The 12,790-nt window shown below is 39.5% G+C and overlaps 1 protein-coding gene across 1 annotated transcript in view; it reads right to left on the bottom strand.

Annotated features, from left to right (window-relative positions):
• Rab1a (RAB1A, member RAS oncogene family) overlaps positions 1-12,790 on the bottom strand; it is a 27,785-nt gene that overhangs the window by 12,228 nt on the left and 2,767 nt on the right. Inside the window, 1 exon segment of the mRNA XM_005385692.2 lies at positions 2,106-2,178. Within this exon segment, the coding sequence (XP_005385749.2) occupies positions 2,106-2,178 (73 nt within the window).

Genomic DNA, 12,790 nt, shown 5'->3' with positions numbered 1-12,790 from the left:
TAAAAAAAAAAAAAAAAAAAAAAAATACATGTACTAAGGCAGTAGCAGCCCTGTTTTTGAACCATCAGAGCAAATAACAGTGAAAGGGCAGATGTCTTTTGTCTTAGTATTACTCCTAATTAAATATTTATTTTTGGACTGGAGTGTAAGTGGCAGTGAATGTCCAGCTTGGGAAGACCCTGGATTCACTCTATAGTACTTACTTTTATTTGTTTGGTTTTTTTTTTTGTTTTTTTTTGTTTTTTTTTGTTTTTCTCCGGTACCGGGAACCGAACTCACGACCTTGCGCTTGCCAGCCAGGCGCTTTGCCTTCTGAGCTAAATCCCCAGCCCCTATAGTACTTACTTTTAAACACAAATATATTAATATGATGATGACAACAACGATCATGTGTAACACTTTTGATCTAAGAGACTCCCTGTGAGAGTCTTAGCTACCCCCAGGAGTCTTTGGTCCATGCTCTGAGAATCAATAATCTAGACCAAAGTGAAAACATGCTAAACTTAACGGTAAGTAACAAAGGCATGAAGGAAACCAGATTCTATCATGCCAAAAGTTACTTATCAGTTTCAACAGTCTCAACATACACAACACTATACCACTGTCCAAAAAGTCTGGGCCAAGAGTCCCAGCACCTTTTCCTTTACTAAAATCTATCCTGAAGGTTTCTCTAAGATTTCCGAAACAAGGGGACTTTTTTTTTTTTTTTTTTTTTTGGTACTGGGACTCAAACTCAGGACCTTGCATTTGACAGGTAGGTGCTTGTGCCACTGAGCTATATCCCCAGCCCCCTCTAAGATTTCTTTATTGGCATGAGAAGTGCTTGAAATTTTTTTAGTTAACCCATTTATGCCAAAGATTGAAATTTTTTTGATTTTTGCATGAAATTCATGTTACCTAGAAAATTCAAGGAACAAGAATTTGAAAAGAACACATTTCATTATGTTGCTCTGTCATGAGCACTGAAATGTAAAGTGTAGCAGATTTAAACTGTTTTTTGGGGGGAGGGGGGTTAAGACAGGATCTCCCTTTGCCGTTCAGGTTTGCCTTGAACTCACTACGTAGTCTGAGCAGGCCTCAAAACTCAGTCCTACTGCCTCAGCCTCCTAGGTGCTGAAATTACAGATGTGTGCCACCACACCCAGCAATTTACTCTTTTTATATTAACTGTAGAATTCTTCCCTTCATTCATTCTCAGCAAAGAGCCACTGCATCGATGAAAGTTCAAGAACCTTCTGTAATTAAACACAATTTGCAACATTCTGTTAATTTTTTTGTCTGAAATCCTGAAATATTTTTGAAGTTAAATAAGCAGTATTACATTTTAAAAACATTTTTAAAATATCACTCTCAACAAAGGCCAACTAGGGGCTGGAGATTTAGCTCAGCGGCACAGCGCCTGCCTGGCAAGTGCAAGGTTGTGAGTTCGATTCCTGGTACCGGGGGAAAAAAACCAAACCCAACCAAACAAACAAACAAAAAAAACAAAGGCCAACTATTACCCCTCTATCTCACTGCCTCTAATCAGAATGAACCACTAACATAATAGATGCTTTAATAACCAGAGTTTGCAGAATTTTTTTTCCTTGGTTTTTTGAGACAGGGTCCCACCAGGTAGTTCCAGCTGGCCTTGAACTCACCATAGGATTATAGGTGTGCACACACACACCCAGGTGAATTTTTTTTTTATTAAGGTGAATGTCTTTTAAGAGCAATATTTTGATTCTGGTACCCAAAAAAAAAAACATTTAACAATCCACCTAGGTGTGGTGGCACACACCTATTATCCCAGTGTTGAGAGGCTGAGGCAGGAGGATAACGATGAGGCCAGTCTAGGCACTATAGCGAGTTCAAGGCCAGCCTGAACTGCATAGCAAGACACTGTTTCAAAATAAAAAAAACACACACACACACACACACACTTAACAGTTCAAGATACCACTAGCAACATATATTTGGAGGCTTTGAGAGATATATATATATGTGAATTCACTCTGAATAAAATTGTTTAATTTTATGTCTACCTAGAAAACACACAGTATTATGGCATTAATCATATCACTAACTATACCATTAACAGTAAAAGCATTTTAATTTCAACTTACTGCAAACCTAAGAAGGAGGCAAGATTTTCCAACCCCAGAGTCGCCAATCAGAAGTAACTTGAATAAATAATCACTGCAAAAAGAAAAAAAAAAAAAAAATCACATTAATAAAATGTATACTACATGCTAAGCTCTACAGTAAACACATGGCTAAAAATAACAGCTCACTACAAAGACTATAAATCCTGAAAAGATCATACATTGCTTTTCAGAAACCAAACTAAACCAATAGCAGCCCTATGAAGGAATCACTGAACTTGACAGAATTCAAAGACAGCCAATACCAATCATGATCTTTAAGATAAGTAAACTTCCAAAGAAAAATGAAAGAAAAATGAAGTGATATGCATTGAGACCCCCCCCAAAAAAGAGACCCCAAAAGATGTATGCTAAAAAGCAAACAAGTCCCACTCCTCTATAAAAAGACACTTTCCACTGTTTTAGTCAATGAACTCAGTCTCTCCTTGAAATTCCAACACACACAAAAAAAATTTTTTTTGGCTTTTTTAGACAGGGTCTCACTATGTAGTTCAGGCTGGCCTTAAACTCACTATGGAGCCCAGGATGCATTTAAACTTGCAGCAATCCTCCTGCCTCAGCTTCCCAAGTGCTAAGAGTATAGGGGTACACCACCATGCCTGGCTAAATTATTATTTCATAGTAATCCTCTAATGAAGGGACTTTTATGAGCCTTTCTTATCATCTAGCTGGGGATTTTCCCCTCAAAAAATACCATTTTGCTAGGTGCAATGGCATATACATGTAATCATAGTTAACGGGGAAGCTAAGGCAGGAAGTCTATAGCTTGACAGCCTGAGAAACTTACAAATCTCCTTCCTAAAAATGCAAAAAGTAAGAAGGATTGGGGATATCGCTCAGTGATAGAGTAACTTGGCTTCAATTCCAAGTACAGGATTAGGGGATGTCACTTAACTTCTGAAAGCCTGTATTACAAATACATCACCCTGGAAATATGATGAAATCATAAACTTGCCAGGCACGGTGGTGCACACATATAATCCCAGCACTCAGGAAGGTGAGGCAGGAGGATTGTTGCAAATTCAAGACCAGCCTGGGCTACAAAAGGAGCTCAAGGCCAGCCTGAACTGCATAGCAAGACCTTGTCTCAAACACACACACACACACACACACACACACACGCGCGATGTATCATGTATAGGTATAAATTCCCTATGACAAATGTGACTGATATCCAAACTGTACCAACAAACTTAGTAATAGGAAGAAAAAAAAAGTACCCTTCAGAACACTGAGAACTAGACTCTGCTTGTATATCTATCATTGCCAGGCCTAACTCAGAAAATATCCCTAGGGCTAGTGACACGCTCAGTGGCAGACCTCTTAACTGGCATGTTCAAGGCAGAGTTTGATCCTCAGCACTGTTAAAAAACAAACAAACAAAAATCACCAGGGATTCCCTTCATGGACCTGAACACAACAGACTGCCCATAATTTACAGAGGAATCCCTTCTAGATCTTCCTCACTCTGACCAATTTCCATATGTTCTTTTAAACAACTCTAAAGGACAAAAAAAAAATCTGATTTGCACGTTGTTGTGGGATTTTCATTGGCTTGCTTGCCTTAGTTATTTTGAGACTGGGTCTTGCTACGTGGCTCGGGCTGGCTTTAAACTCCTCATGTGTGTACTCAGGCTGGCCTCGAACTCACCATCCTCCTGCCTCAGCCACCCAAAGACTGGGTTTACAGACCTATACCGCCACACTCAAATAATTCACCTTTTTGTTTTTGTTTTGTTTTTTGTCTTTTTGAGACGGGGTCTCACTATGCAGTTTAGGCTGACCTTGAGCAGACACAGCGTGTACTTTTATATTTGCTCTTATCCTCTTTTTCTATTTACTCAGCCCAAGCTTGCTCTGCAGAGCCAATTTTTCTCTCCCATTCTTCACTTTTGCTTTCCAAACTTTGCCCCTACTTAAAAAAAAAAATTGAACACAGTGGCCTCTCGTCTTTAAAAAGGATATTTGTTTTTCTTTGTGATACTAGGGATTATACCCAAAACTTGCACATTATCCAGCATTTTAAATAATTTTTTTTGAGACAAGGTCTCCCTAAATTGTCCAGCTCAGGAGGTATATATGATTTTCAATTTTAGCTTAGAAGGTATATATGACTTTCCATTTCTTTCTTTGTGGTTTAATTTTTTTTTTCTTTTTCTTTTTTTTGAGACAGGGTCTCCCTGTGTAGTTCAGGCCAGCCTTCAGTTCACTACGTGGCCCAGGTTGGCCTTCAACTCACAGCAATTCTCCTGTCTCTGCCTCCTGAGTGCTGGAATTACAGGCATGATTCACCACACCCAGCCCTGTGGTTTAGTTTCAAAAAATGTTATCTGCATATCCTGGTTTACAGCAAGACAGCTCACCCCTAGCCCACCCCGCATCCTCCAGAGTATTCTTTATCTTTGCTTTTTCCTCTCTCTGCCCAAGCTGACTCTGCAGAGCCAGTTTCTCCCACACTTCTACTTTTTCAAATATTGTCATTGCTTTAAAAAATGCTATCTATTTAAATGTGAAATGCAAAACATCCCTCATAATTTAAATTTAGATTACAATTAGCCTTATTTACATTTAAGCAAGAAGTAAAACTTTTAATAGCCAGGTATGGTGGCACACAGGAGCCTAGGCAAGAGCTCAAATTCAAGCACAGCTGGGCCTAGGGTGATGGTGCAACAGCTGTAATGCCAACACTCAGGAGGCTGAGGCAGGAGGATTGTAGCAAGTTCTAAGTCAGCCTGGGGAACACTGGGAATTCATGGCCAATCTGAACTACAAAGGAAGACCTGCCTGGAGAGGAAAAAAAAAAAAAAAAAGCATAGCTGGGCAACTTACTGATTAGCAAGACTGTCTCAAAATGGTGAAAAAAAAAGAAAAAGCCAGGCATGGTGGTTCAGGTCTATAAACCCAGCACTCAGGAGGCTGAGGCAGAGGATTACAAATTCAAACCCAGTTTAGCCAATTTAGCAAAACCCTGTCTCAAAATAAAAGATGTAGCTAGGTGCAAAGGACCTTGGTTGAATAGCTACTATTTTGGTTGAATAGCTACAGTAGCTATTCAACTCCCACCACCACTAAAAAAAAAAACAAAAAAGTAACCACTACTATCTAAATTATCCCACTATACCTTACATTCCATATGCAATTCAGAACTTCCTCTAACTTCTTTGGGTTTTTTTGGGTCTTTCTGAGACAAGGTCTCACTGTGCAGTTCAGGCTGGTCTTGAGCTTACTTTGTTGCCCAGGCTGGCCTCAAACTCGCAACAATCCTCCTGCCTCAGCTTTTTTGTCATTTCTAATTTACAGTGACTCTTCATGTTTTCTACACCCAAGAAAATTATTATTGAACTACATCCCCAACTATCAAAACCTCAGCCCCAACTTCAAACACCAAAAACAAAATCTTCCTTATAGGTTTCCCATAATACAGAATGGGTTTCCCATAATACAGAATGGGTTTTCCATAAACCTTTATAGATTTCCCATAAATACCTTGTTTTTAAGTTTCACCCACTAACTGTAGTACTGATTAGTAGATCTTCCCCTACAACTATTATTAATGCAGTAATCTACTGATGTTTCCTGTTACTTCTTATACATCTATTATGGGAAACTTGCAAGATTTTTGTTGTTGTTGTTTTTTAAGACAGGGTCTCACTGTGTAGTTTGGGCTGGCCTTGAATTCACTATGTAGCCCAGGCTGGCCTCAGAACTCACTGTGATGCTCCTGCTTCAGCCTCCAAAGTGCTGGGATTACAGGTGTGTGACACCACACCCAGCCAGTCCTTTTTATTTTCAAGACTGGATCTTGCTAAACTGCCCAGGCTAGCCTTGAACCTATATGCCTCCTGTCTCAGCTGCCCCAACTAGGGTTAGAGAAGTGTATCACAATGCTTAGCTGTTTTTATATTTTAAAACAAAACACACCCACTAAAAGAAAAAAAAAGCCTGTTGGCACACTCTGATGATAAAGAACTATTTTAGCAAACTTTCTTTCAAGACGAACTAAGCCATGTGTGTATATGTATGAGTGTATGTACATAGTTAAGTTTTTTTTTTAATTGTGTTGAGAGTCAGCACGAAGTTGAGGCCAAGGCTGGCCTTGAGTTCACTTTGTAGCCCAGGCTGGTCTTGAACTCACAATGCTCTTCCTGCCTCAGCCTCCCAAGTGCTGGGATTACAGGCCTGTGCCACCACACCCGGCCCCTGTTTGATTTTTAAAGCTCATTAATTTGAGGTGGAGACTGCATAAAATGCCCTATGAAAAACCCCTAAGCCAAGTGAATGGCACACAGAATAGTAAGCACTTGTTAAAACAGTAGCTATTAGTAAAACACTTCCCCTTGTGAGCAAGCAAACGTGCACATGTAACACTACTTGTCAGAATTAAACAGAACAGAATAAACTTAACTGGAACCTTGGATTTAATAAAACAGGATGTACTGGCCCACTGCGCCAACGCTGGCCAAGGGAACCAACTGGAAACAAAAGTACTAAGAAAAACTATGCACTTCCTCCGTAACCTGCTTCTCCTACGTTTAGTCAGCCAGCACTTCTCTGGTTCCTCCCAGTCTAAGGACTTTTTTTTTTTCTTCTTTTCTTTTCTAAATGTCCTTCCTCCACTGTCTTTTCATAACTTCAAATACTTACAAGGGTGACCCAAGGCCTAGGTTTTCCTCCCTAAACTCTACTCCAGACATCAAAGCAGCAATCTCAGCCACACCTACTGCAGGAAAAGAGGAAGTCTTGCTGAAACTCCAAAGTAAAGTTCAGACAAAGAGTGGTAAGAAGCTGATAAGCTACAAATCTAAAATATCTCAGGCACTGGCCTCATACAGCCATTTTTGGTTTTTCTTTATCAAAGACACTCAAAGTTGACTCCTTAGCAAATATTTTTTTTAAACTCTTAAAAAGCATTTTATTTCACTCAGAACATCTTTACATATAGAGGCAAAAATAGATACCATTAGTGAAAGGAAGCTATTCTGTTTTGTTTTGTTTGAGACAGGGCCTTGGACTCACAGGAATCCTCCTGCCTCAGCCTCCCAAATGCTGGGATTACAAGTGTATGCCACCACATCCGCTGGCAAGCAATTCTTTACTATCAATTATAAGGCTGCAAAAATGTAGCTCAGTAGCAGAGCACTTGCCTAATATATGCAAGGCCCTGAATTTCATCCCTACCACTAAAATAATAAATATTTAACTATTAGAACTACAATTAGTGAAATCAATACATAATTACAGTCAAACTGCCAAGGACAGAAAACATACACAGAGCTGAGAGCAAATGAAGAGTATGAACACAGTAGGATGTTAGCACATAGATAAGTTGTTACTATAATTGGGGGGGGGGCAAAATTATCCAAGAAATTACTCAAAAAGCAAAATTCTCTTTAAAAATTAACAGAGTTGTCAAGAGAACACTTGATTTTTTAAGCTTTTCTATCATTAACAACTTTTTTTTTTTTTTGGTGATAAGGTCTTGGCTACATTAAATTGCCCAGGATGGGATCCAACTTGGGATTCTCCTACCTCAACTTCCCAGAGTGCTAGGATTACAACTATGCACTTTTAACAAAACCAGTTTTTTTTTAAAAAATTGGGATTAGGGTTGTAGTTTACTGGTTAAATGTCCAGGCCTTGGGCTCAATCCACTACCTAAACAAACAAAAATTAATGTAAGAAAATGTCAATATGTCTAACTATAGTGAAAAGAAAGAGTAAATGTGAATGTACAAAATTTAACTCATCTTTAAATAAGCCTACACAATCAGGCTTGGAAGCCAGGCATGATGGCGCAAGCCTGCAATCCTACCACTCGGGAGGCTGAGACAGGAGGACTGCTGTGAAGGCTAGCCTGGACTACACAGTGAGTTCAAAGCCAGTCTGAACTACATAGCAAGACCCTGTTTCAACACCTCCCCCTGCAAAAAATAGTATGTATATGTTTAGGGTAGACAATGTTGGAAGTAAAGTTAATAAAATTATATTAGGGATTTTTGTTAAAAAATAAGAATGAGCTAGGTATGGTGGTGCACGCCTGTAATCCCAGCACTTGGGAGGCTGAGGCAGGAGAACTGTTGTGAGTTCAAGACCAGCCTGAGGTGCATGGTGAGATCCTCCCTCAAAAAGACATATATGTGTATATATGTATGTATGTGTGTGGGTGTGGGTGTATACACCCACCCACCCCCACCCACCCCACACACACACACACACACACACACACACACGTATATATATAGTGGTGCAGGCCTGTAATCCCAGTACTCAAGGAGGTTGAGCCAGGAGGACTGCCAGAGTTCAGAGGCCAGCCTGAACTACACAGTGAGTTCAAAGCCAGCCGGAGCTACACAGCAAGACCCTGGCTCAAAAGACAACAACAAAAAAAACATGTAGTACCAGGAGTGGTGGCACATGCCTGTAATCCCAGCACTTGGGAGGCTAAGGCAGGAGGATCCTTACGAGTTCAGGGCCAGCCTGGGCTACAAAGTGAGTTCAAGGCCAGCCTAACTGCATAGAGAGTCCCTATCTCAAAAAGACAAAAAAAAGAGAGACAAAATGACAAAAAAAAAAAAAAAAAAAGATGAATGCAAAGTATCTGCTGTCTTTTGAGAAACTGTAATACAAATTGTAATTGAGTTTAAACAGCCTTGCACCAGCACAACCTTTTGAACTGCTGACAAACTGTCTATTCTTGGTGTAACTCATTATGAGGAAGAATTCTGTCACGAAAAGGTAATGTATTTTTATATACTTTACACTATCCAGATCTGTGTAACTTTTCCATATGTAGAATTTTTGTTGTAAGAATTCTTTGTTAGAATTTTGGAGATGGTTTTGTGTGCATATGAGTACCCCTGGTTTAAAGCTTTTCTTCTGGAGAGTTTATACAGCTTCACTATTTATGTGTGTACACCACACATATACAGTTACACAAACACACATATCCACTGTTAAATTCCATATGGAATCAAAGACTCATTTAATTATTTTAATAACTGCAACAGAGAGCAGGTTAACACTTGGTAGGTTAAAGAACTAAGTGGCAAAGTATCTACAAGGGCAGAATCTTGTTCTTGAATTAGTGGAGTAAAACAGTTACCATTCTACAATATAAATTAACCATCCCAGGTCTAAAGTAAACATAGCTCTGCATGACATATAAAGAATCATAATTTTCAGACATTTCCATGTTCCCTAAAAAAGCAAAGAAAATAACTTTGGACTTTTACTCTGTGTTTGTGTAAAATTCAAACTACCTCAATTCAGTATATATATTCCACAGTCTCTTATTTCAGTCCTTACCATAGTTTATTCTATTTATTTATTTAAAAAACTTTTTTGAAGGCCTGTTTCCCAAGCACTGTGGTAAGTACCCAAAATACAGAAAAAACAAAATAATCCCATTTAGAAAGACTTGTGATCTAAATAAATGGATTCACAGCAGTTCATTCTTACTTTTGTTTCACATGGATTGTACACATTTTATTCTATCAAATCTGTCAACTATAGCTAATTAAAAACATAATAAAATACTCACGTAAAATTTGGAAAAAAAAAATCATATTCTGGATCATGAGAATGCTAGTTATTTTCCTTCTTTAAAGTTCAGGTCCAGGGGCTGGGGATTTAGTTCAGCGGCACAGCACCTGCCTGGCAAGTGCAAGGTCATGAGTTCGATTCCCAGTACCGGAAAAAAAAATAAAATAAAATAAAATAAAATTCAGGTCCAGGGCCAGAGATATAGCTCAGTGGCACGAGCACCTGCCTGGTAAGCCCAAGATCCAGAATTCGATTCCCAGTACCAAAAATAAATAAATAAGTAAAGTTCAGGTGCAGACTGGGTACCTCACTGACTTAGCAAGACCCCGTCTCAATATAAAAAAATAAAAAGGGCAGTGGAATGTAGCTCAGTGTGAAGACCCTGGGCTCAATCCCAATGCTGCAAAATATAACAAGATCAAAACAAAAAAACTACAGTGGATCCAAGCAGACTACTACTGTATTATTTTCTACTATACTACACTGATCTATTAAGAATAGATACATAGCCTTATTTTTAATGTATTCCTTAAAGTAGCCAAAATTATTGTGACACTAAGAAAAACTCACTACAAGCAAATGGATCATGAAAATTTCTTCTGGTATGAAAATAATGTTAAGTATTTAACTAGTGTGCTGAGATAATCACTGCCAGCTCTACCAACTCTCAAAAATCAAAATATTTCATCAGATCCCTAAGAAAAGGAAAACTTTGCCCAACTCCATTTACTTTCACATTAAGATTAAACTTGCAATTGCTTTTTCTGTTTGTAGATGAAACTCACACTAGTCAGTCAATACCTTTAATTTCACCCTAAAAGATAACCTTGGGTTGTCATTTTTCCCAAATTAGCGTAAGAACATAGAGGTCAAAGGGACAGATTAAAATTCAATCAGTCAGCAGGAGATGGTGGTACACGCCTTTAATCCCAGCACTGGGGACTCTGAGGCAGGAGGATCAGTAGGTAAATTTAGGCTACACAGTAAGTTCAAAGTCAGCTTGAACTATATAGCAAGACTCCGTCTTAAAAACAAAAAGGAGAGAAGGAAAGGCCCAGGGTTCAATTCCCAGTACCACACACATACACCAAAAAAAGACCAGAAGAAACTGAAGTCAGATTAATGAAAGATGGGTGTCCTTGTGCTCTATCTTAATATTAAGCACTTCATCTCACTTTAAAAATTTTTGAGCCGAGCGTGGTGGCACACACCTGTAATCCCAGCACTCAGGGAGCCTGAGGCAGGAGGACTGCTGTGAAGGCTAGCTTGGACTACACAGTGAGTTCAAAGCCAGTCTGAAATACAGAGCAAGACCCTGTCTCAACACCTCCCCCGCCCCCCAAAAATACGTATATGTTTAGGGTAAACATCTGATGTACAACACTGAAAGTAAAGTTAATAAAATTATATTGTATTAAGGATTTTTGTTAAAAAATAAATAAATGTGATGGCCCAGGCCTGTAATCCCCATACTCAGGGATGTTGAGCCAGGACTGCCAGAGTTCAGAGGCCAGCCTGAGCTACATAGCAAGACCCTGGCTCAAAAAACAAGAAAAAAAAATACATGCAGCATCGGGCATGGTGGCACACACCTGTAATCCTAGCACTTGGGAGCCTGAGACAGGACGATCCTTCCAAGTCCAGACCAGCCTGCGCTACAATGTGAGCTCAAGGCCAGCCTGAACTACACAGGGAGACCCTGTCTCAAAAAGACAAAATAAAAACATGTAGCTACTCTGTAACTCAGATAAGAGATGGCAATCTTCTTCACTATAATAACCACTTTATTATCTATATGCATCCCATAATGCTATATTGTAAATCACAAATAAACAATATACTTCACTTTTTTTTTCCCCTTTGGTCTTTTTTGAGACAGCGTTTCACTATGCCATTCAGGTTGGCCTTGAACTCACTTTGTAGCCCTAGTCCAGGCTGGCCTTGAACTCACAGGGATCCTCCTGTCTCAGCCTCCCGAGTGCTGGGATATAAGTCACTTTTTAAATTTTTTTTTTCGCCGGGCGTGGTGGTGCACGCCTGTAATCCCAGTACTCGGCAGGCTGAGGCAGGAGGATCGTTGCGAGTTCGAGGCCAGCCTGGGCTACAAAGTGAGCTCAAGGTCAGCCTGAACTGCGTAGCGAGACCCTGTCTCAAAAAAAGACAAAAAAAGACAAAAAAAAAAAATTTTTTTTTTCACTAACACTTTTGCAAAGGTTTTCCCAAACTCCTGGATTATTTTATGAGACCATCTACAATACCAATAAAGTAGGCCAGATATTGGCATATCTGATACCAGAATAAGTAAAAATGATTTCTGGATTTGACTTTATTGACGTCATTAACTAGCATCCTCAAAGAAAAGATAACTTGACATGGTCTTAAGAATTACTGTCCTTGGGCCAGATGGGCACACACCTGTAATCCCAGCACTCAGGAAGCTGAGACAGGAGGATCACTGCCCGAGTTCGAGGCCAGCCAAGACTACAAAGTGAGCTCAAGGCCAGCTGAACTGCATAGCAAGACCCTGTTAAAAAAAAAAAAAAAAGCCAGGTGTGGTGGCACAGGCCTGTAATGCCAGCACTCGGGAGGCTGAGGCAGGAGGATCACTGCAAGTTCAAGGCCAGCCTAGGCTACAAAGCAAGCTCAAGGCCAGTCTGAACTGCAAAGTGAGACACTGTCTCAAAAAGACAAAAAAAAAAAGAAGAAAAAGAATTACTGTCCTCTGAAAATATATAATAGATAATGTAAATACAAAGAAAATGTTCAAATGGGAAGAGTAACTAGGGAAGGGGGAGGGGGAAAAGAAAAAAATAAGAAAAGAAAAACAATGAAACAAAACTTCATTGTTAATAAGGAGGGCAAAAGGGGTTTAGGGGAGAACAGGGGAATGCGGGAGAAAAGAATCAAGTCATATCAAGTTGTATCATGTACAAATTCCCTAGGATGAATGTTGTCAGTAAGTATACCTGAAGTGTACCAATACACTTAAAAAATATTACTATCACCGGGTGTGGTGGCACACGCCTGTAGTCCCAGCACTTGGGAGGCTGAGGCAGAAGGATCGTTGCAAGTTGGAGACCAGCCTGGGCTACAAAGTGAGCTCA

Source organism: Chinchilla lanigera, unplaced genomic scaffold (genome assembly GCF_000276665.1).
Source record: "Chinchilla lanigera isolate Chin_1 unplaced genomic scaffold, ChiLan1.0 scaffold00023, whole genome shotgun sequence".
Classification (NCBI taxonomy): Eukaryota; Metazoa; Chordata; class Mammalia; order Rodentia; family Chinchillidae; genus Chinchilla; species Chinchilla lanigera.
This window is presented reverse-complemented; position numbering and strand designations above follow the sequence as displayed.